The sequence below is a fragment of the Bos grunniens genome, chromosome 5 (assembly GCF_055505025.1).
Source record: "Bos grunniens cultivar Pamir isolate PY7600 chromosome 5, Bosgru_T2T1.0, whole genome shotgun sequence".
NCBI classification, from domain to species: Eukaryota; Metazoa; Chordata; class Mammalia; order Artiodactyla; family Bovidae; genus Bos; species Bos grunniens.
In genome coordinates, this window is record NC_141169.1 from 83,385,517 (window position 1) to 83,407,296 (window position 21,780).

General features: G+C 38.6%; 1 protein-coding gene across 1 annotated transcript in view; it reads right to left on the reverse strand.

Annotated features, from left to right (window-relative positions):
• Positions 1–2,545: 2,545 nt before the first annotated feature.
• The window catches only part of SMCO2 (single-pass membrane protein with coiled-coil domains 2), a 31,712-nt gene continuing 12,477 nt past the window's right edge, over positions 2,546–21,780 (reverse strand). The window contains exons 4-8 of the mRNA XM_086401629.1: positions 17,315–17,405; positions 11,497–11,604; positions 9,789–9,845; positions 8,659–8,831; positions 2,546–2,804 (exon numbers count right to left, since the gene is read on the reverse strand). Coding sequence (XP_086257755.1) covers positions 2,606–2,804; positions 8,659–8,831; positions 9,789–9,845; positions 11,497–11,604; positions 17,315–17,405 — 628 coding nt within the window. The 3' untranslated portion in view covers positions 2,546–2,605. The remainder of the gene's footprint in view (positions 2,805–8,658; positions 8,832–9,788; positions 9,846–11,496; positions 11,605–17,314; positions 17,406–21,780) is intronic.

The following is a 21,780-nucleotide window of genomic DNA, read 5'->3' on the forward strand; positions in this document are numbered from 1 at the left end:
GGTCCAACTTCACATCCCGTACATGACTAATGGAAAAATCATAGCTTTGACTAGACAGACCTTTGTTGGTAAAGTGTTATCTCTGTTTTTGAATATGCTGTCTAGGCTTGTCATAGCTTTCCTTCTAAGGAGCAAGCATCTTTTAATTTCCTGGCTGCAGTCACCATCTGCAGTGATTTTGGAGCCCAAGAAAATAAAATCTGCTTTTATTTTACTGCTTCTACTTCTCCCCATCTACTTGCCATGAAATGATGGGACCAGATGCCTGATCTTCGTTTTTTGAATGTTCAGTTTTAAGCCAGCTTTTTCAATCTCCTTTTTCACTTTCATGAAGAGGCTCTTTAGTTCTTTGCTTTCTGCCATAAGAGTGGTGTCATCTTCATATCTGAGATTATTGATATTTCTCCTGGCTATCTTGATTTCAATTTGTGCTTCATCCATCCCGACATTTCACATAATTGTGGCTCAGTTGGTAAAGAATCTGCCTGCAATGCAGGAGACCTGGGTTCGATCCCTGGTTTGGGAAGATCCCCTGGAGAAGGAAAAGGCTACCCGCTTCAGTATTCCAGCCTGGAGAATTCTATGGACTATAGTCCATGGGGTAGCAAAGAGTTGGACACAAATGAGTGACTTTCACTTTCACTTTTCACTTTCACTCTGCAAAAAAGTTAGATAAGCAGGGTGACAATGTACTCCTTTCCCAATTTGGAACCAGTCTGTTATTGTACTCCTTTCCCAATTTGGAAGCAGTTCGTTGTTACATGTCTGTTATAATTGCTGCTTCTTGATTTGAATACAGATTTTTCAGGAGGCAGGTAAGGTGGTCTGGTATTCTCATTTCTTTAAGAAATTTCCGCAGTTCATTACGATCCACACAGTCAAAGGCTTTGACGTAGTCAATAAAGCAGAAGTAGGTAGATGTTTTTCTGGAACTCCCTTGCTTTCTCGATGATCCAATGGATGTTGGCAATTTAATCTCTGGTTCCTCTGCCTTTTCTAAATCCAGCTTGAACATCTGGAAGTTCTAGGTTCATGTACTATTGAAGCCTAGCTTGGAAACTTGAGCATAACTTTGCTAGCGTTTGAGATGAATACAATTGTGCGGTAATTTGAACATTCTTTGGCATTGCCTTTATTTGGGATTGGAATGAAACTGATCTTTTCCAGTCCTGTGGCCACTGCTGAGTTTTCCAAATTTGCTGGCATATTGAGTGCAGCACTTTCACAGCATCATCTTTTAGGATTTGAACTAACTCAACTGGAATTCTATCACCTCCCTAGCTTTGTTTGTAGTGATGCTTCCTAAGGCCCACTTGACTTTGCATTCCAGGATGTCTGGCTCTAGGTGAGTGACCACACCATTGTGATTATCTGGGTCATGAAAATCTTTTTTGTATAGTTCTCCTGTGTATTCTTGCCACCTCTTCTTAATATCTTCTGCTTCTATTAGGTTCATACCATTTGTCCTTTATTGAGCCCATCTTTGCATGAAATTTTCCCTTGGTATCTCTAATTTTCTTGAAGATATCTTTAGCCTTTCCCATTCTATTGTTTTCCTCTATTTCTTTGCACTGATCACTGAGGAAGGCTTTCTTATCTCTCCTTGGTATTTTTGGCACTCTGCATTCAAATGATATATCTTTCCTTTTCTCCTTTGCTTTTAGCTTCTATTCTTTTCTCAGCTATTTATAAGGCCTCCCCAGACAACCATTGTAAGGCCCCAATTCAACTGAAGTAAAACTGGAGAGAATTCTGTTCTTTCCTTTCTGAGATACCAGAGGTCAAAATAGGTGGGAACAACCACCCATGAAAGTAATACTTAGTAGTCTCAATGTCCACATGGCTGGGGGAGAAGAGAGGCTAGTAGTTTGAAAGTAATGTTTTTAAAAATGTGTGCGAAAATTCATTGTGAGTCATGAGGGTAAAGATAACTGCTTTCATTTTTTTTCTATCTTATCAGCCACTCTCTGCATAACTATAATGTCCTTCACAAAACACGCTCTAGTGTTTTGTTTCTTAATTTTATTTTTAATTGGAAGACAATTAGTCTACAACATTGTGATGGTTTCTGCCATATATCAGCATGAATCAGCCATGGGTATACATATGTCCCCTCTCTCTTAAACCTCCATCCTATCTCCTCCCTGTCCCACTCCTCTAGGTTATCATACAGCACCACCTTTGGGTTCCCTGTATTAAAGAGCAAATTCCCACTATCTACTTTACATATGGTAATGTATATGTTTCAATACTACTCTCTCAAGTCATCCTACTTTCTCCCTCCTCCACTGTGACTGTAAGTCTGTTGCTTACATCTGCATCTCCTTTGAAACTGCCTCAAAAACAGGTCATCAGTACCATCTTTCTAGACTCCATGTATATGTCAGTATACGATATCTTTCTCTTTCTGATTTACTTCACTTTGTATAATAGGCTCTAGGTTCATCCGCCTCAGTAGAACTGACTCAGATGCATTCTTTTTTCATAGCTGGGTAATATTCCACTCTATAGTGTTTTTTAAAAAGTAAGTTAACCATCATAATACAAGAACAGCCAGACTTTTATTGAGAAGAAATTCAGTAGGGTAACAGTAACTTCTGTATCTTTAAGAGGGTAGCAAGTCTTCCACTTCCAAATTCAAGAAAGGTGCAAGAATCTCCCGCAGTTCCCACATCCTGCGGCGCCCAAGAATTGTAGGGAGCACCTTTTCAAAGATAAATGTAGCATCAAAAAACAGTATGTAACATGAAAGTCCAGTCAAGGTGAGGACATAAAACATGATGAAAATCCTCAGTGCACGTTTCCTAGAAGGAAAGAAACACATTTGTGGTTAAGAACATCTGAAGGATGTAGAGAACAAACTGGTGGCTACCAGTGGGGAAGAGGGCAGAGGGGAGGGGCAAGATAGGGCTAGAAATTAAGAGACGCAAGCTATTATGTACAAAATGAATAAGCAACAAGGATATATTGTATAGTACAGGGAAGTATAGCTATCCAGTCCAGTTCAGTTCAGTTCAGTCTCTCAGTCATGTCCAACTCTTTGAGACCCCATGAATCGCAGCACGCCAGGCCTCCCTGTCCCTCACCATCTCCTGGAGTTCGCTCAAACTCATGTCCATCGAGTCAGTGATGCCATCCAGCCATCTCATCCTCTGTCATCCCCTTTTTCTCCTGTCCCCAATCCCTCCCAGCATCAGAGTCTTTTCCAATGAGTCAACTCTTTGCATGAGGTGGCCAGAGTATTGGAGTTTCAGCTTTAGCATCATTCCTTCCAAAGAACACCCAGGGCTGATCTCCTTTAGAATGGACTGGTTGGATCTCCTTGCAGTCCAAGGGACTCTCAAGAGTCTTCTCCAACACCACAGTTCAAAAGCATCAATTCTTCGGCGCTCAGCTTTCTTCACAGTCCAACTCTCACATCCATACATGACCACTGGAAAAACCATAGCCTTGACTGAATGGACATTTGTTGGCAAAGTAATGTCTCTGCTTTTGAATATGCTATCTAGGTTGGTCATAACTTTTCTTCCAAGGAGTAAGCGTCTTTTAATTATTATTTCATAATAAATGTAAATGCAGTATAATCTATAAAAATATTAAATCACTATGTTGTATAAGTCTGTCCAAGAGCGTTCAATTGTGTCTGACTCTTTTGCAACCCCACAGACTGCAGTCTATCAGGCACCTCTGTTCATGGGATTTCCCAGGCAAGAATACTGGAGTGGGTTGCCATTTCCTCCTCCAGGGAATCTTCCCGACCCAGGGATTGAACCCGCATCTCCTGCAATCACAGGCGGATTCTTTACCACTGAGTCACCTTGTAAGCCCTTTTACCTGAAACCAATATGATATTATAAATCAGCTACACATCAACCAATTAATCAATAGATAGATAAGTAAATAAACAAACAAAAGAACATTCTGAAGAAAATCACACTGATGTGACTCTTGGTTCCTCCATCTGTATAGCTTTACAACTTCAAGTAAGTAATTGAACTTCTCTTAACTGCTGTTGATGTCTGCAAAAGAAGGAACTTGGAGTAGACAGACATAAGTCCATCCTAGGGCTGGCACTGGAATTCTAAGATTCTATAGCCATGAGACAGTGAAACCCTGATTACTGTGGAGCTCTTTTATTTGAAATGCTAGTCTCACATTTTCGTGGTTATTGCCACCCTTACTTCACTTGTGAGGTACAGGAAGTCTATCTGGGGAGAAATAAGGGCACAGCCAGCTAGCTAGATTTTCCTCAGGGTACAAAATACATGTGACAAGTGAATTCAACTCTCTCTATCAGCAGTTTTATCCCACCACCAGACATGCCCTTTTTGCATTGTATTTATTTGCTTTGAAGTTCTTGCATTATTATCTAATTATAAATGCAATACACGATTAGGGTAGAAGATCTGGAAAATCCAGAAAGACAGACAGAACAAAAGAAATGTCACAGATAATCCAGTTACCTGGAGATAATTACCTTCTATAATACTTTTCAGAAGAGAAAGTCTAGGGCACAGTTAAAGCTAGTTATGCATATATTTTGTGACCCAACTCTTTGGATTCCATGAAACTGAGCCAAGTTTCTTGGCATTACTGCCACTGGCTATCTCTTGGCAGGTACACAAATAATTGCTTCTACTTCACATATTTATTAAAGAGCCAATGATCTTAAAATACTCTATTTGAAAGAGGCTTTGATGGCTAGCAAGGTGAAGCAGAAATGTCCTGTCCTCCAGGAGCACTAAATCTAGATTTGTTCCTTCTTATGCAAAGCAAAATGACTCACTACCAAAACATACCTAGTAAATAAGCACTATCTTCCTAAATTCCAAAATTAATCATATTTGGAAATACTAAGCTGGGACATTTCCCACAAAAACGCCACATTTTAACATTAATATTTAAAGAGAAAATAGTTTTTTTTCTAAATTACAGATAACTTGGAAAACAGAAATTAAAAACTATAATCCTATAACTTCAATATAATCAGTTATTGCTGCCTAGTTTCTAAGTCATATATGACTTTTCACATCACCACCAGGCTCCTCTGTCCACGGAATTCTCTAGGCAAGAATACTGGAGTGAGTTTTCTCCTCCAGGGGATCTTCCTGACCCAGGGATTGAACCAGTTTCTCCTGCATTGCAGGCAGATATCTTCACTGTCTGAGCCACCAAGGAAGCCCTAACATCAATTAAAAAAAAAAAAAAGAACTTTCCTTGCATAAAATCTTTAATCTTTTCCAAATGTTCACGTTATATGTGGTTAATAAATAGAAGAAAACTATAAGAGAACTGAGGGATTGGGGATAATACCAGGAAGAGGCCACCCTCTGAAGCTAAAAACAGCAAAATTGGTATAGAATAATTGACATTGTAAGATAAACTTCCTGAAAAGAGATAATGTATAAATATGCTTAAATGGAATCAGAATGTTTCCAGTTCTCTGACAGGAGACTCGTAAAAGTCTTAGACAGTCTTAACTAGGATGTAATTCTGTGCTGTGTGTGCGTGCTCAGTTGTGTCTGATGCTTTGTGACCCCACAGACTGTAACCCACCAGGCAAATCTGTCTATTGGATTCTCCAGGCAAGAATAGTGGAATGGGTTGCCATTTCCTCTTCCAGAGGATCTTTCTGACCCAGGGATTGAATCCATGTCTCCTGGGCCTCATGCATTGGCAGGCAGATTCTTTACCACTTGAGCCATCTCTGAAGCCAATTATGTGATGAAAGATGACCAACTAACCTGGATTATCTGCCTGTATAACACAATTAAGTGACAGTGAAAGTCACTCAGTTATGTCCAACACTTTGCGACCCCATGGACTATCCATGGAATTTTCTAGGCCAGAATACTGGAGTGGGTAGCCTTTCCATTCTCCAGGGGATCTTCCCAACCCAGGGATCGAATCTAGGTCTCCTCATTGCAGGCGGATTCTTTACCAGCTAATCCACAAGGGAAACCCAAGAATACTGGACTGGGTAGCCTATCCCTTCTCCAGGGGATCTTCCCAACCAGGAATCGAACTGGGGTTTCCTGCCTTGCAGGCAGATTCTTTACCAACTGAGCTATCTGGGAAGCCCATAACACAATTAAGTGATCACCAAATGGCATTCACTTACTCACTTATTTGTCTGTTTTTGAGATATAATTCACATGCCATAAAACTTACTCTTTAAATTGTACAATTCAGTGGCTTTTAGTTTATTCACAAGATTGTACAACCATCACCACTAATTCCAGAAAATTTTTATCAAAATTCCTCCCCAAAACAGTCATTCCCTATTTTCCACTCTCCCTAGGCCTGGCAGCCACTAATCTAGTTTCTGCAGACCTGGATTTTCCCACTTTTACTACTTTATATGAACAAAATGATATAATATGTAGCCTTTTGGGTCTGACTTCTTTCACTTAGCATAATGTTTTCAAGGGTCATTCATGTTATGGCATGTATAGGTACTTTATTGTTTTTCATGGCTGAATAATATTCTATCATATGGATATACCACATTTTGCTCACCTATTTAATCCGTTGATGAGTATTTGTATTGTTTCCACTTTTTAGCTACTGTGAATACTCATATACAGGTTTTTATGTGGACATACATGTTCAGTTCTTTGGGTGCATACTTACAAGTGGATCATATGGTAGCTTGACATTTTCAGAAACTGTCAAACTGTTTTCCAAAGTGTTTGCACCATTTTACAATCCCACTAACACAGTCTGAGGATTCTAATTTCTCCACATCCTCTCCAATGCTTGTCTTCATCTGTCTTTTTAATTATAGTTATCTTAGTGGTATAAAGTAAACTCCAGGAGTTGGTGGTGGACAGGGAGGCCTGGTGTGCTGTAGTCCACGGGGTCACAAAGAGTTGGACATGACTGAGCAACTGAACAGAACTGAACTGATCTAGAGATGTAAAGTGATACCTCATTATTTCTTTTTTTATTTATTTTGGCTTATGGGATCTTAGTTTCCTGACCAGGGATCAGAACTGGGCCCTGGCAATGAAAACACCAAGTTCTAATCACTGTATCGCCAGGGAATTCCCAATATCTCATGATTTTGATTTGCATTTCCCCAAAGATCAATAATGCTTTCATTGTGCTTTTTCACTGAAAATATTTTCAAGTGATTTTTGGCCACTTGTATATTTTCTTTGAAGAAATGTCTATTCAAGTTTTTTGCTTATACTGAAAATTAGGCTGTTTGTCTTTTGCTGTTGAGTTTCAAGAGTTCTTTATCTTTTTCTGAATACTAAAGATTTACTTTACAGAATTGTGAAAAAGTTGATTCTGACAATTTTTTCCAGCTCTCTCATTGAGTTTTATGGAGGAGGAAGTTTTCTTTGATGGTCCTTACTTCACCATCAACATCACTCTTCACCTGTTACTTTAATTAATAAATAAGTTAAATATTTGTTGAGCATGATGGACATATTTTATATTTAATATCTGCAAATGATCAAGACTCCTGCCTTCAAGTAGCCCATGGGTTATTAAGATAAGACAGATTGGAAATAATTTAACTGCAATAGTATGCTGTGGGCACTATGTCAGGATTATGAGCTAAGTACAATGTGCATACACAAAAGAAAGATTCTACTTGGGTTAGTGCTTGGGGATAAAGAATTAAAAGAGCTTTCTTAAGCAAAAGAGATAAAATGGTTTTATGCCATTTTCATTATATTTTTATAAAATTGAGTTAACAGTATTTGTGCATGTATGTGTTTGTGTGTGAAAACATAGCCAGAGTTTACTTAATTTTCACATTTTCTCTAACAAAAGAATAAAACAAAATAAAAAGATAAAAAAAATAGCTTTCTTAGAGGAAAATACTACTCAAGGCATATATGATGGTATGGCATCTCCAGAAAAAGAGATCCAGAGTCAGAATTTGCCAGTACGTGTGTCTTCAATATCATACAAGGGAGAGCCACCCTGTCTAGCAAACAAAGGTTTTCAAATCTGCTTAGCAGGTATGTTCTTTCAGTAGAGGTGGCTGCATCATAGCTTGAAGACACCATCCTTTAAAATTTATGTATATGTAGTTTTCTGGGGCCACCCAGGTTTCTCAGTGGTAAAGAATCCACCTGCCAATGCTTGAGATGCAGTTTCATTCCCTGGATTGGGAAGATCCCCTGGAGAAGGAAATGGCAACCCACTCCAGTATTCTTGCCTGGAAAATGCCATGGGCAGAGGAGACTGGCAGGCTACACTCCAGAGTTGCCAGGAGTCGGACATGACTTGGTGACTAAGCAAGAATACATATATATGTAGTTATCTAAAATGCTAAGAAAGAAATATCTGTATCTATGTCTATATCTATATCTATTGCAATAGGTATATGTTTTGGGAATTCCCTGGTTGTCCAGTGGTTAGGATTTGGTGCTTTTACTACTATAGCCTGGGTTCAATCCCTGGTAGGGGAACTAAGATCCCACCAGCCATGCAACGTGGCCAGTAAATGAAAGAAAATACTGATAGAAAATTTTAAAAATATGAAGAAGAAAAATATTACAACTTAAAGTTTTAAAGAAGAATAATAAATAATTTATTAAAAAAATAAAATAAATTCCTTGACGAAATTCAATCTTACTATAGTCCATTCATTTTGGGGACTCTGTCAGCCTCCAGAGGTCCCTGTCTCTAACTCACCACATTGTAATGTGGGGAGGGGAGCTCTCCTCCAAGGATGGTGATGAAGCCTGAAGAAGCAGGGGCTCCTTTTCATCCATGCCCATTTCTTCAGGACTCTGAGAGTCTGGATTCCCTTGCATTTGGTACATCCCCAACTTTGTATCCAGCAGAGCCATGTCCTTGCAAAAGTTCTGGGAACAAAAAGATCAATCGTTTAAAAAAAAGATTCTCATTGTCTGCCCTTCTCATTGGAGATGATGCCAAGTATCTTTCCTCCAGAACACGTAAAGAGTGTTGCAAATCACACGTGAGTCGTGTGTACTCACTGTGTACTCACCTAAGGAAAGAAACTTACACATTCATAGAGTATTCAGATAGAAATATAGTTCTTCTTTTATTGAATTCAACTATTCAATTTTTTCATCTATGCAAAACATACTTATTTGACTGATTCCACCAGGCACTATTCTAGGATGTGGCAGGTAACAATATAGACAAGACATGGGCATTCTATTATGCATGTGTTTTTTAACAAAAGGGACAAAGAATTTTATGTGTGTCTATAAGGGTTGGGTGGTAAGCAATAAACAACTAAATGCATATATTCATTAGATACTATAGACATGCTAAAGAGAAAGTAAAAAATGTGAGGACACAGTAGCTGAGGCTTGGTTTTGGGACTTCTCCTCTAGGATAGGTGGGATGATTAAGCACCTCTGAACTGGTGACAGGTTCATTCATTCATTAATTCACTGTTTGACTCACGCATTCACATTTACCTCAGTGTATAAACTCTTGCGTGAGAAGTTCAGATGGAGTCATTTTTCTGGCTAGGGGAGATTAGGGGAGGTCTGGGAGATGAGAGAACATTTGAATTGAGCTTTGAAGAGTGGGTAATATGTAGACATGGAGGATAAGCTGCAGATGGAGGAGCTGTAGGAGCAGCCCCAGGGTATGAGAGCTTGGAAGTACACACACCTGTGAGACGTTCTGGCACCCCAAAGCAGAAGTGCAGGAGGGGAGAAAGGGGTAGAAAGAGACCAGTGTGTGGTATACACTCAACTTCCAGGGAAAGAATGACCTCTGTGTGTAGATTTAAATAACTTCATTTGATCATTATTTGAACTTGTGTAACTGTGAAATCTTACCTCTATTCTTGCAACAAGTTTTTCCTTTAATTTATGAGCTTCATCACAAGCATCTTCCTGAAAAGACACCCACAATTTTGGGTAAAATAGAAATTACATTTTCTGGTTTATACAATAAAACCATACTCATTCTGATATCACTAAGTTGTAGGGAGGCTTCACTGAAACTTACTTTTATTCAGTAAAACCCTTCCTCTTAGAAAAAATTCATCATGCAATCACAATAAATTGCAGAAGGTATTACCACAAGATCAATAAATTATTTTCAATACTTCAAAGATATAAATTTGCACAATAGCAGCATATTACAAATAATTTTCTTCTCTATCCACTACTCTCTCCTTGCTTCTTAAACTTTTACCAGGACACTAGTTGGAAAAACATAATATGTTTCTGAGAAAATAATAAAACTCTATTTTTTCTAAATATTTTAAAATTTACAATATATAAATGTAAGTCTTCATCATGTTTGGATACTTGGGCCTTAGAGTTTAGTAAAAGTGCTATCCACAAAAAGTGTCTTATTCCTCTTTTCTTCCCATGTATCTCAGAAAGATCAAGACACGGGCTGAACGCAAATCATCCTCTTCTAAGATGCAAATGTCAATTGCACATATGTCCTAAGTAAATAATGCTTAGAAAGGTTTTTAATTAATCATCCCATAATAGACTTGCAGGGTATGTTGAAAAGCAGAGCCTTAACTGAAAAAAGAGTGTCCTGTGATTCAAGGAGGTGCCATTTATGGAAACTAATCCTTAAAAATTACTTGCAAAAGCAAGAAAATATATGGATTTTTGAGGTATAGTTTATAATTGATTATAAAACCACAAATATCTAACAAAATAAGTTTAATAAATTCCAAAATCAAACCCTGCCTCACATAAACAGTGAAAAAGTAAAAGGACATCTAGTGGCATAGAAAGTTGTTGAAGAAAAATGCCAAACGAAAAAGCAAGTTTGAAAATAATATATATAATGTTAACTCATTAAAATAATAATATTATAATATATGTATTAAAACATTTAGAAGAATATAAATATACTAAAATGTTCACTGTGTTTATTTTTGAGAGTGGCTTTATATTTCTTTTTTTTGCAATATTTTTATAATTTTTTAATTATTAAAATAAGCATGCATTATTTTTGTTAGAAGAAAAATATTTTTTATATTCTATTTTAGATTTATGTTTAATTAGAGGATAATTACTTTGCGATGTTGTATTGATTTCTGTAGTACAACAATGTGAATCAGACATAAGTATACATATATCCCCTCCCTCTTGAACTTCCCTCCCACCCCATCATCCCACCCTCAAGCTGTCACAGAGCACCGAGGAGTTGAGCTCCCTTATTACACAGCAACTTCCCACTAGCATCTGTTATACATATGGTAATGTGTATGTTTCAGTGCTACTCTCTCAGTTCTTTGCTCCTTCTTCTTCCCCTGCTGTGTCCAAAAGTCTGTTGTTCTCTATGGCTGTGTCTCTATTCCTGCCCTGAAAATAAGTTCATCAGTACTGTAATATTTTTTAATTAGACAGCAAGCACAAGACTCTTTTCATGTAGAAATATGGGCATAAATAATAATAAGTTCCCTTCTGGGTCTAAAATTCTGAGTCTCTTTTGTTGAATTTTGGATTCCATTCACTAAAATTTGAGATTTCTTTGCAGAACTATTTTTCTTCCTTAAAGACATTATATCATTACCTTGACAAAATTGCTATCCATTTCTCCTATTTGCTTTTTAATCTCCATGATCTTCACCTTTAAAACAAAAGAGTATAGAACAAAAGTTGTAATGAATGACGTGTGAAACTGAAAAAGAACAAATGACAATTTTTTAGAAGAATGCTCATTCATGATCAAATAGTCTGAGATTTAATAGAAGCTGGAGTTTCTTGCATCCTGTTCTGGATGCTGATCTGCAAAATCAACATTAAATCAAATCAAAAATATGTCATTAGCCACATCCTATGTAAGTGGCCATGGAGCTAGGCATTGTGCTTGTTGGATACAAGCAATAAGAGTGTTTGCCCTCAAACTGCCTATAGAAAATGGATAATCTACAACCCTCTTTTTTTTTTTTTCTAAGTTCTTTCATCACCAATCCCTGAGTTGTGTAATTTAATTATTTAAAAAGGAGCTGTGAGATAATAATCACAGTTTACGCAGTGCCCTAGTAAATATCTTTACACGGTAATTATCAAAGATAATTGCACCAAAGGTAACTCAGATAGGAGTCAGTCTCAGGATGAAAGTTATTTTCATACAGATATTTCAGAAAGCTTTGTAGACTCAATATCAGGCTACTTCAAAGTCCTTTCTTCAGCTTAAAGTTCTCATAAATTTGTTTCTGATGTGTGTGTGTTTAAATACTTTCACCAGTTTCCCCCTCCTCCCCCTTTCATGCTTTGAGTCATTCCATTTACTCATGAGAAGTAAATGAGCCAATATGTGTGATGTGTGTGTGTTAGTCACTCAAATGTGTCCGACTCTTTGCAATCCTGTGAACTGTAGCCCGCCAGGTTTCTCTGTCCGTGGAATTCTCCAGGCAAGAATACTGGAGTGAATTGCCATTCCCTTCTCCAGAGGATCTTCCCAACCCAGGGATTGAACCTTGGTCTCCTGCATCACAGGCAGATTCTTTACCACTTGAGCAACAGGCAAGTTCAACACATGTGATCAGATCAGATCAGATCAGTAGCTCAGTCGTGTCCGACTCTTTGCGACCCCATGAATCGCAGCACGCCAGGCCTCCCTGTCCATCACCAACTCCCGGAGTTCACTCAGACTCATGTCCATCAAGTCAGTGATGCCATCGAGCCATCTCATCCTGTCGTCCCCTTCTCCTCCCGCCCCCAATCCCTCCCAGTCTTTTCCAATGAGTCAACTCTTCGCATCAGGTGGCCAAAGTACTGGAGTTTCAGCTTTAGCATCATTCCTTCCAAAGAACACCCAGGGCTGATCTCCTTCAGAATGGACTGGTTGGATCTCCTTGCAGTCCAAGGGACTCTCAAGAGTCTTCTCCAACACCACAGTTCAAAAGCATCAGTTCTTCGGCACTCAGCCTTCTTCACAGTCCAACTCTCACATCCATACATGACCACAGGAAAAACCATAGCCTTGACTAGAAGAACCTTTGTTGGCAAAGTAATGTCTCTGCTTTTGAATATGCTATCTAGGTTGGTCATAACTTTCCTTCCAAGGAGTAAGCATCTTTTAATTTCATGGCTGCAGTCACCATGTGTAGTGATTTTGGAGCCCAGAAAAATAAATTCAGTCACTGTTTCCACTGTTTCCCCATCTATCTCCCATGAAGTGATGGGACCGGATGCCATGATCTTCGTTTTCTGAATGTTGAGCTTTAAGCCAACTTTTTCACTCTCCACTTTCACTTTCATCAAGAGGCTTTTGAGTTCCTCTTCACTTTCTGCCATAAGGGTGGTGTCATCTGCATATCTGAGGTGGTTGATGTTTCTCCCGGCAATCTTGATTCCAGCTTGTGTTTCTTCCAGTCCAGCATTTCTCATGATGTACTCTGCATATAAGTTAAATAAACAGGGTGACAATATACAGCCTTGATGAACTCCTTTTCCTATTTGGAACCAGTCTGCTGTTCCATGTCCAGTTCTAACTGTTGCTTCCTGACCTGCATACAAATGATATTACTTATTAATTTACTTCTCCTTGAACTTTCCCACACGTTGCTTTTCCTATAGTTTTTTCTAACAATAGCTCACTTGGTAAAGAATCCTCCTGCAATGCAGGAGACCCCAGTCCAATTCCTGGGTCGGGAAGATCCCCTGGAGAAGGGATAGGCTACCCACTCCAGTTTGCTTGGGCTTCCCTTGTGGCTTAGCTGGTAAAGAATCTGCCTTCAATGTGGGAGACCTGGGTTCGATCCCTGGGTTGGGCAGATCCCCTACAGAATGGAAAGGCTACCCATTCCAGTATTCTGGCCTGGAGAATCCCATGGGTCCCAAAGAGTTGGACACAACTGAGTGACTTGCACTTCACTTTCACTTTTTCCTCTACCAGAGTAAACCTAAAGCCATTCTTAGGACTTTGCTTCGGTAACAACTGTATTTAAAGTCCCTTACTTATTATATTACTGTATGTGTTTTTACACAGCCTTTTCCATCAGTCTTCAGTCTTAGGACAGAGTTGTGTCAATTTTTAAAGTCACGTTTTTGAAGTATAATTTACATAGCGTGAAACTTATCTTTTAAAAGCGTCACTGTATGAACTGTATGTCACTGGTATGCAGTCACCACTACAGCACTACAGCAAGATACGGAATATTTCCATCACACCAGAAACTTCTCTGTGTTCTTTTCTCCGGCCTTTCCCCACTGCAGCCAGTGACCACTAGTCTATTTTTCATTCCTATGGTTTTGCCTTTTTCAGAAATGGGATCGTGAAGTATGTAATCTTCCAAGTCTGGCTTCTTTCACTTAGCATCATGCACTTGAGATTTAGATATGCTGTTGGATGATTAAGAAATCTCTTTTTAATCTCTGAAAAACATTCCATCATTTAGTACATACCACAGTTTATCCACTCACCAGTTGGTGCATATTTGGGCTGGTTCTAGTTTTCAAGTCTGTGCCCATTTTTTTAGAATGTATACAAAGCTATATATTTCCAGGATAGAGAATCCCCTTAACATATTCATGATGCCTTCCTTTTTCATATTTTTTTTTACATTTGCAAAATATATCTAATTTTATTTATTTATTTATATTTCTAAGTTATTTAAAAAAATTTATACTAGAGTATAGTTGATTTACAATGTTGTGTTAGTTTCAGGTAGAAAGCAAAATGATTCAGTTATACACATATTCATTCCTTTTTGGATTCTTTTCCCTTTTCACATTATCCCAAGCCCATGTTGATTTGTTTTTTTAATCTCACTGTCATTTGTCTCTGTGCTTTTTTTTCTCTCTTCATTCTTTTGATATCCATCCCTCCCTGTCCTTTCCTCCGGTAAACCCACATTTCTGTATTTTCTGACTTTTGGAGGAAATTTTTTTAAGGGGAAAAATGTTTCTTGGCCTTTGTCCTCTTCCCTTTCTTCATAATTTTCAATTTCCAAAGCCTTAGATACTGGAAAAAAAAAAAGCTGACTTTCCAACTAGCACAAAATGAAGTTGCTACATCAAAATGTTGCACTAAGCCATAGTTAAAGCAGTTTTTTCCTTGTTGAAAAATCTGTGCATGGCTTTTAATATGTGAGAGGTCTAAACAAATATTACTTTCTACTATAAAAGAGGCATTTTTCTCTTTCTTTCAAAATCCTACTTAATTTAAATTTGGCTTGAACTAAAGCAGAAGCTGGCAATTTCAGTAAAAAAAAATGTAGTTAGACACAGATTTTTTTCCATTTTTATAGACTGTTCTTCAAATGACTGAAGTTTATTAGAGAAGAAAAACTACCAGCCAGGGCTCTGAAAGTTAATTATTATCCAAAGTTGGTCACTACTCTTCTAATATTCTATGACTCTTAAAAAGGGAAAAGTAAACCGTTCTAAGAAAAGAATCTCTAAGAAATGCAAGGAGACAAAAACACTAAGAAAGCTTTGGATACTGTGAAACCAACATAAGAACTCTTCATGAAGACATCAAAGACAAACACAAATCTATCTCTTATGTTCTAGGGATGCAGTTCTTCACAAATATATATTTCCTGCATGTTTTTTTCTGTACTGGTAGGTGTCAGGATACAGATATTAAGATGAGAATTTTTCTCTTAAGGAACTCTTCATTATTTTAAGTGGCAATGATGAAAACCTGACAAATTTTTCTGTTCTAGGTAGAACAGAAAAGTCTAGCTTTTTTACGTGTTGTTAGAGAATAGAAGTGGTGGTACCCAGACAAAATGCGCTCAGAACTGACCACCAGATCCAGCATACCAGGGATCAAACCTGTGTCCTCTACAGTAGAGGCTTGGAGTCTTAATCACTGGACTGACAGGGAAATCCTTTTAATTCTTGCTCAGTTCAGTTCATTTCAGTTGCTCAGTCATGTCTGACTCTTTGCGACCCTATGAATCACAGCATGCTAGGCCTCCCTGTCCATCACTAACTCCCGGAGGTTACCCAAACTCATGTCCATCGAGTTAGTGATGACATCAGCCATCTCATCTTCTGTCGTCCCCTTCTCCTCCTGCCCCCAATCTCTCCCAGCATCAGGGTCTTTTCCAGTGAGTCGACTCTTCGCATGAGGTCGCCAAAGTATTGGAGTTTCAGCTTCAGCATCAGTCCTTCCAATGAACACCCAGGACTGATCTCCTTTAGGATGGACTGGTTGCATCTCCTTGCAGTTCAAGGGACTCTTAAGAGTCTTCTCCAACACCACAGTTTAAAAGCATCAATTCTTTGGTGCTCAGCTTTCTTCATAGTCCAACTCTTACATCCATACATGACTACTGGAAAAACCATAGCCTTGACTAGACGGACCTTTGTTGGCAAAGTAATGTCTCTGCTTTTCAATATGCTGTCTAGGTTGGTCATGACTTTCCTTTCAAGGAGTAAGCGTCTTTTAATTTCATGGCTGCAATCACCATCTGCAGTGATTTTGGAGCTCCCCAAAATAAAGTCAGCCACTGTTTCCACTGTTTTCCCATCTATTTGCCATGAAGTGATGGGACCAGATGCCATGATCTAAGTTTTCTGAATGTTGAGTTTTAAGCCAACTTTTTCACTCTCCTCTTTCACTTTCATCAGGAGGCTTTTGAGTTCCTCTTCACTTTCTGCCATAAGGGTGGTGTCATCTGCATATCTGAGGTTATTTATATTTCTCCCTGCAATCTTGATTCCAGCTTGTGCTTCTTCCAGCCCAACATTTCCCATGATGTACTCTGCATAGAAGTTAAATAAGCAGGGTGACAATATACAGCCTTGACGTACTCCTTTTCCTATTTGGAACCAGTCTGTTGTTCCATGTCCAGTTCTAACTGTTGCTTCCTGACCTGCATATAGGTTTCTCAAGAGGCAGGTCAGGTGGTCTGGTATTCCCATCTCTTTCAGAATTTCCCACAGTTCATTGTGATCCACACAGTCAAAGGCTTTGGCATAGTCAATAAAGCAAAAATAGATATTTTTCTGGAACTCTCTTGCTTTTTTGATGATCCAGCGGATGTTGGCAATTTGATCTCTGGTTCCGCTGCCTTTTCTAAAACCAGCTTGAACATCTGGAAGTTCACGGTTCACATATTGCTGAAGCCTGGCTTGGAAAAATTTGAGCATTACTTTATTAGCCTGTGAGATGAGTGCAATTGTGCGGTAGTTTGAGCATTCTTTGGCATTGCCTTTCTTTGGGACTGGGATGAAAACTGACCTTTTCCAGTCCTGTGGCCACTGCTGAGTTTTCCAAATTTGCTGGCATATTGAGTGCAGCACTTTCACAGCATCATCTTTCAGGATTTGAAATAATTCTTGTTATGACATGTTAAACAACAAATGGGGTGGGAGGAGGTTACAGAGTCCCCACAACCTCGCCGTTTTTCCCCAAGCCTTCAGCTTACCTCCATGTTTACCCCCTGATCAGAGTCAAGGTCCTGGTGTGATTCCAGCTTTTCAATTTGGCCCTCCAGGGACACAACCTCACTTAATAAGCTGCAAACAGACCAAGAGAGGGACTTAGTCCTGTGGCTTAAGAAAAATCTCCAATGGATAATCTTTCTTGATCTTGAAAGATCGTTTCTGACTTTTCAAAAATGAAATCCTATTCCTATATAAGGGGGACTCTTGGGTGGTAATTGTGTTGGAATGGGAAGTCATAAATGCAATTCAAGAAAGTAAAAAACATTCTAAGTTATCTAGATAATTGTAAAGAAGTGTAGTCCTAACTGGATATAGAAGCGGAAATGTAAAATGCACTTATAACTGGTAAGGTCTGAATGAGCTCTGTCATTAATATTAATACCAATATCCATTTCTTGGTTTTAATGATACCATTGATATCATTGGTAAAGTACCAACTCATTGGTTTTGAGTTGGACAAGATACTACCATTCGGAAGGTTGAGGGAAGGGTGCATGAGGTTATGCTATATATTTCTTTGAAAATTCCCGTGAATTTGCAATTATTTCAAAATAAAAATATAATAAGAAAATATTATTCATAATTTTAAGCCAATAAATTAATTTAGATGAAAAGGGAAAGTTCCTTAAAAGATACATTCTACTACTGAAATATACTCAAGAGCTAGGTAGGCTGTGCAGCCCTTTGATCCTATACTATATCATTTAAAAAAATTAAATTTGTAGTTAAAATCTTGCCATAGTGAAATCTCCAGACAATATGGCTTCACTGGTGAATTCAACCAAACAGTTAAGAAATTATGCCAGTTTTACACAAACTCATCCAGAAAATAGAGAACTGTACAAAAACATCCCAATTTTTTTCTTTGATACTAAATATAAGTTGTTTTTTTTTTTATATTGACTATGCCAAAGCCTTTGTCTGTGTGGATCACAATAAACTGTGGAAAATTCTGAAAGAGATGGGAATACCAGACCACCTGACCTGCCTCTTGAGAAACCTATATGCAGGTCAGGAAGCAACAGTTAGAACTGGACCTGGAACAACAGACTGGTTCCAAATAGGAAAAGGAGTACGTCAAAGCTGTATATTGTCACCCTGCTTATTTAACTTCATGCAGAGTACATCATGGGAAATGTTGGGCTGGAAGAAACACAAGCTAGAATCAAGATTGCAGGGAGAAATATAAATAACCTCAGATATGCAGATGACACCACCCTTATGGCAGAAAGTGAAGAGGAACTAAAAAGCCTCTCATTAACATACATGTTAAAGATCCATTTTAGTAAGCTGAATCTAACAACAAATAAAAAGGATAATATGACCAGGTGGTATTTATTCTGGGAATTCAAGGCTGGTTCAGCATTCAAAAATCAATCATTATAATTCACCAACCATATCAAGAGATTTATAAACGAACAAAAAACATGATCATTCACAGCTGCAGCAAAAGCTATTTAAAAAATTCAGTATCATTCCTGATTTTAAAAACAACTCAGTAAACCTGGAATAGAAGAAATCTTCTCAATCTGAGAAAGAGCAATTTAAAAACAAACAAAAGCCCAGATAATATCACACTTAATGCTCTTGTTCTTCCTGTAAGACTGAGAACTAAGTAAGTATGTCTGCTATCTGCTGTCACTCCTCCTATTCAACATCACACTAGAAGTTCTAGCCAATATAATAAGGTAACAAAAGAAAGTGAAAGGAACACAGATTGGAAAGGAAGATAGAAATCTGTCTCTATTTGGCTGATAACATAATTATCTATGTGAAAATTTTCAAATAATATGTAAAGAATATTAAAATTAATAAATGAGCTTAGCAAGGTCACAATGGAAAGTCATATACAAAATGTTAGCTGTATTTCTATATACTAGCTATTAACAATAATTTTGGGGGGCTCCAAAATCACTGCAGGTGGTGATTGCAGCCATGAAATTAAAAGACACTTACTCTTTGAAAGGAAAGTTATGACCAACCTAGATAGCATATTAAAAAGCAGAGACATTACTTTGCCATCAAAGGTCCATCTAGTCAAGGCTATGGTTTTTCCAGTGGTCATGTATGGATGTGAGAGTTGGACTGTGAAGAAGGCTGAGCGCCAAAGAATTGATGCTTTTGAACTGTGGTGTTGGAGAAGACTCTTGAGAGTCCCTTGAACTGCAAGGAGATGCACAGTCCATCCTAAAGGAGATCAGTCCTGGGTGTTCACTGGAAGGACTGATGCTGAAGCTGAAACTCCAATACTTTGGCCACCTCATGCAAAGAGTCGACTCACTGGAAAAGACCCTGATGCTGGGAGAGATTGGGGGCAGGAGGAGAAGGGGACGATAGAGGATGAGATGGCTGATGTCATCACCAACTCGATGGACATGATATTTGGGTAACCTCCGGGAGTTGGTGATAGATAGGGAGGGCTGGTGTGCTGCAATTCATGGGGTCACAAAGAGTCGGACACAACTGAGCACCTGAACTGAACTAAACTGAACAATAAGAAGCTTAAAATTTTAAAGTACCATTTATAACAGAACCAAAAACATGAAATAGATATAAATCTAAAAATATGTGAAATATCTGTACACTGAACACTACAGAACCCTGATGGAAGAAATCAAAAACCTAAATTGAGAGAAATACTGTATTCATGAATCAGAAGAGTTGCTATTGCTAAAATATTAATTATTCCCAAATGTATCTATGAATTAATGGTAGTTCCAATCAAACTCACAGAAAGATTGACAGGTTGATTGTAAAATCTACATGGAAAAGCAGACAAGAAAAGTAGAAGAGCTAAAACAATTTTGAAAAATTAAAAGAAAAAGTAATGACCTATTATAACAGGGAACTCTGCTCAATATTCTGTAATAACCTAAATGGGGAAAGAATTTGAAAAAGAATAGATACATGTATGTGTGCCTGCATACCAAGTTGTTTTAGTCCTGTCCAACTCTTTGCGACCCTATGGGCTGTAGCTGGCCAGTTTCCTCTGTCCATGGGATTCTCCTGGCAAGAGCACTGGAGTGGGTTGCCATTTCTGCCTCCAGGGGATCTTCCCAACCCGGGGATCAAATCCATGCCTCCTGCATTGCAGGTGGATTCTTAACCACTGAGCCACTGAGGTAGCCCCCTAGATACATGTATATGTATAACTAAATCACTTTGCTGCACACCTGAAACTAACACACACTAATCAGATCAGATCAGATCAGTCCCTCAGTCGCATCCAACTCTTTGCAACCCCATGAATCGCAGCACGCCAGGCCTCCCTGTCCATCACCAACTCCCGGAGTTCACTGAGACTCACGTCCATTAAGTCAGTGATGCCATCCAGCCATCTCATCTTCTGTCATCCCCTTCTCCTCCTGCCCCCAATCCCTCCCAGCATCAGAGTCTTTTCCAATGAGTCAACTCTTCGCATCAGGTGGCCAAAGTACTGGAGTTTCAGCTCTAGCATCAGTCCTTCCAAAGAAATCCCAGGGCTGATCTCCTTCAGAATGGACTGGTTGGATCTCCTTGCAGTCCAAGGGACTCAAGAGTCTTCTCCAACACCACAGTTCAAAAACATCAATTCTTCAGCACTCAGCCTTCTTCACAGTCCAACTCTCACATCCATACATAACCACAGGAAAAACCATAGCCTTGACTAGACAAACTTTTGTTGGCAAAGTAATGTCTCTGCTTTTGAATATGCTATCTAAGTTAGTCATAACTTTCCTTCCAAGGAGTAAGCGTCTTTTAATTTCATGGCTGCAATCACCATCTGTAGTGACTTTGGAGCCCAGAATAATAAAGTCTGACACTGTTTACACTGTTTCCCTATCTATTTCCCATAAAGTGATGGGACAGGATGCCATGATCTTCGTTTTCTGAATGTTGAGCTTTAAGCCAACTTTTTCACTCTCCACTTTCACTTTCATCAAGAGGCTTTTTAGTTCCTCTTGACTTTCTGCCATCAGGGTGGTGTCATCTGCATATCTGAGGTTATTGATATTTCTCCTGGCAGTCTTGATTCCAGCTTGTGTTTCTTCCAGTCCAGCGTTTCTCATGACACACACTAATACTCCTAACTAATAATAATTAGCCAATAGTTAGTTATTAACTAAGAACAAATAGTTAATAACTAACTAATGCTCCATTTCCTTAGAAGAAATGGAGTAGCCTCCATAGCTGACAAAAGAGTCCAAAATGTAGTGTTTGGGAGCAATCTCAAAAATGACAGAATGATCTCTGTTTGTTTCCAAGGCAAACCATTCAATATCACAATAATCCAAGTCTATGCCCCAACCACTAATGCTGAAGAAACTGAAGTTGAACAGTTCTATGAAGACCTACAAGACCTACAACTAACACTCAAAAAAGATATCCTGTTCATCATAGGGGACTGGAATGGAAATGTAGGAAGTCAAGAAATATTTGGAGTAACAGTCAAGTTTGGCCTTGGAGT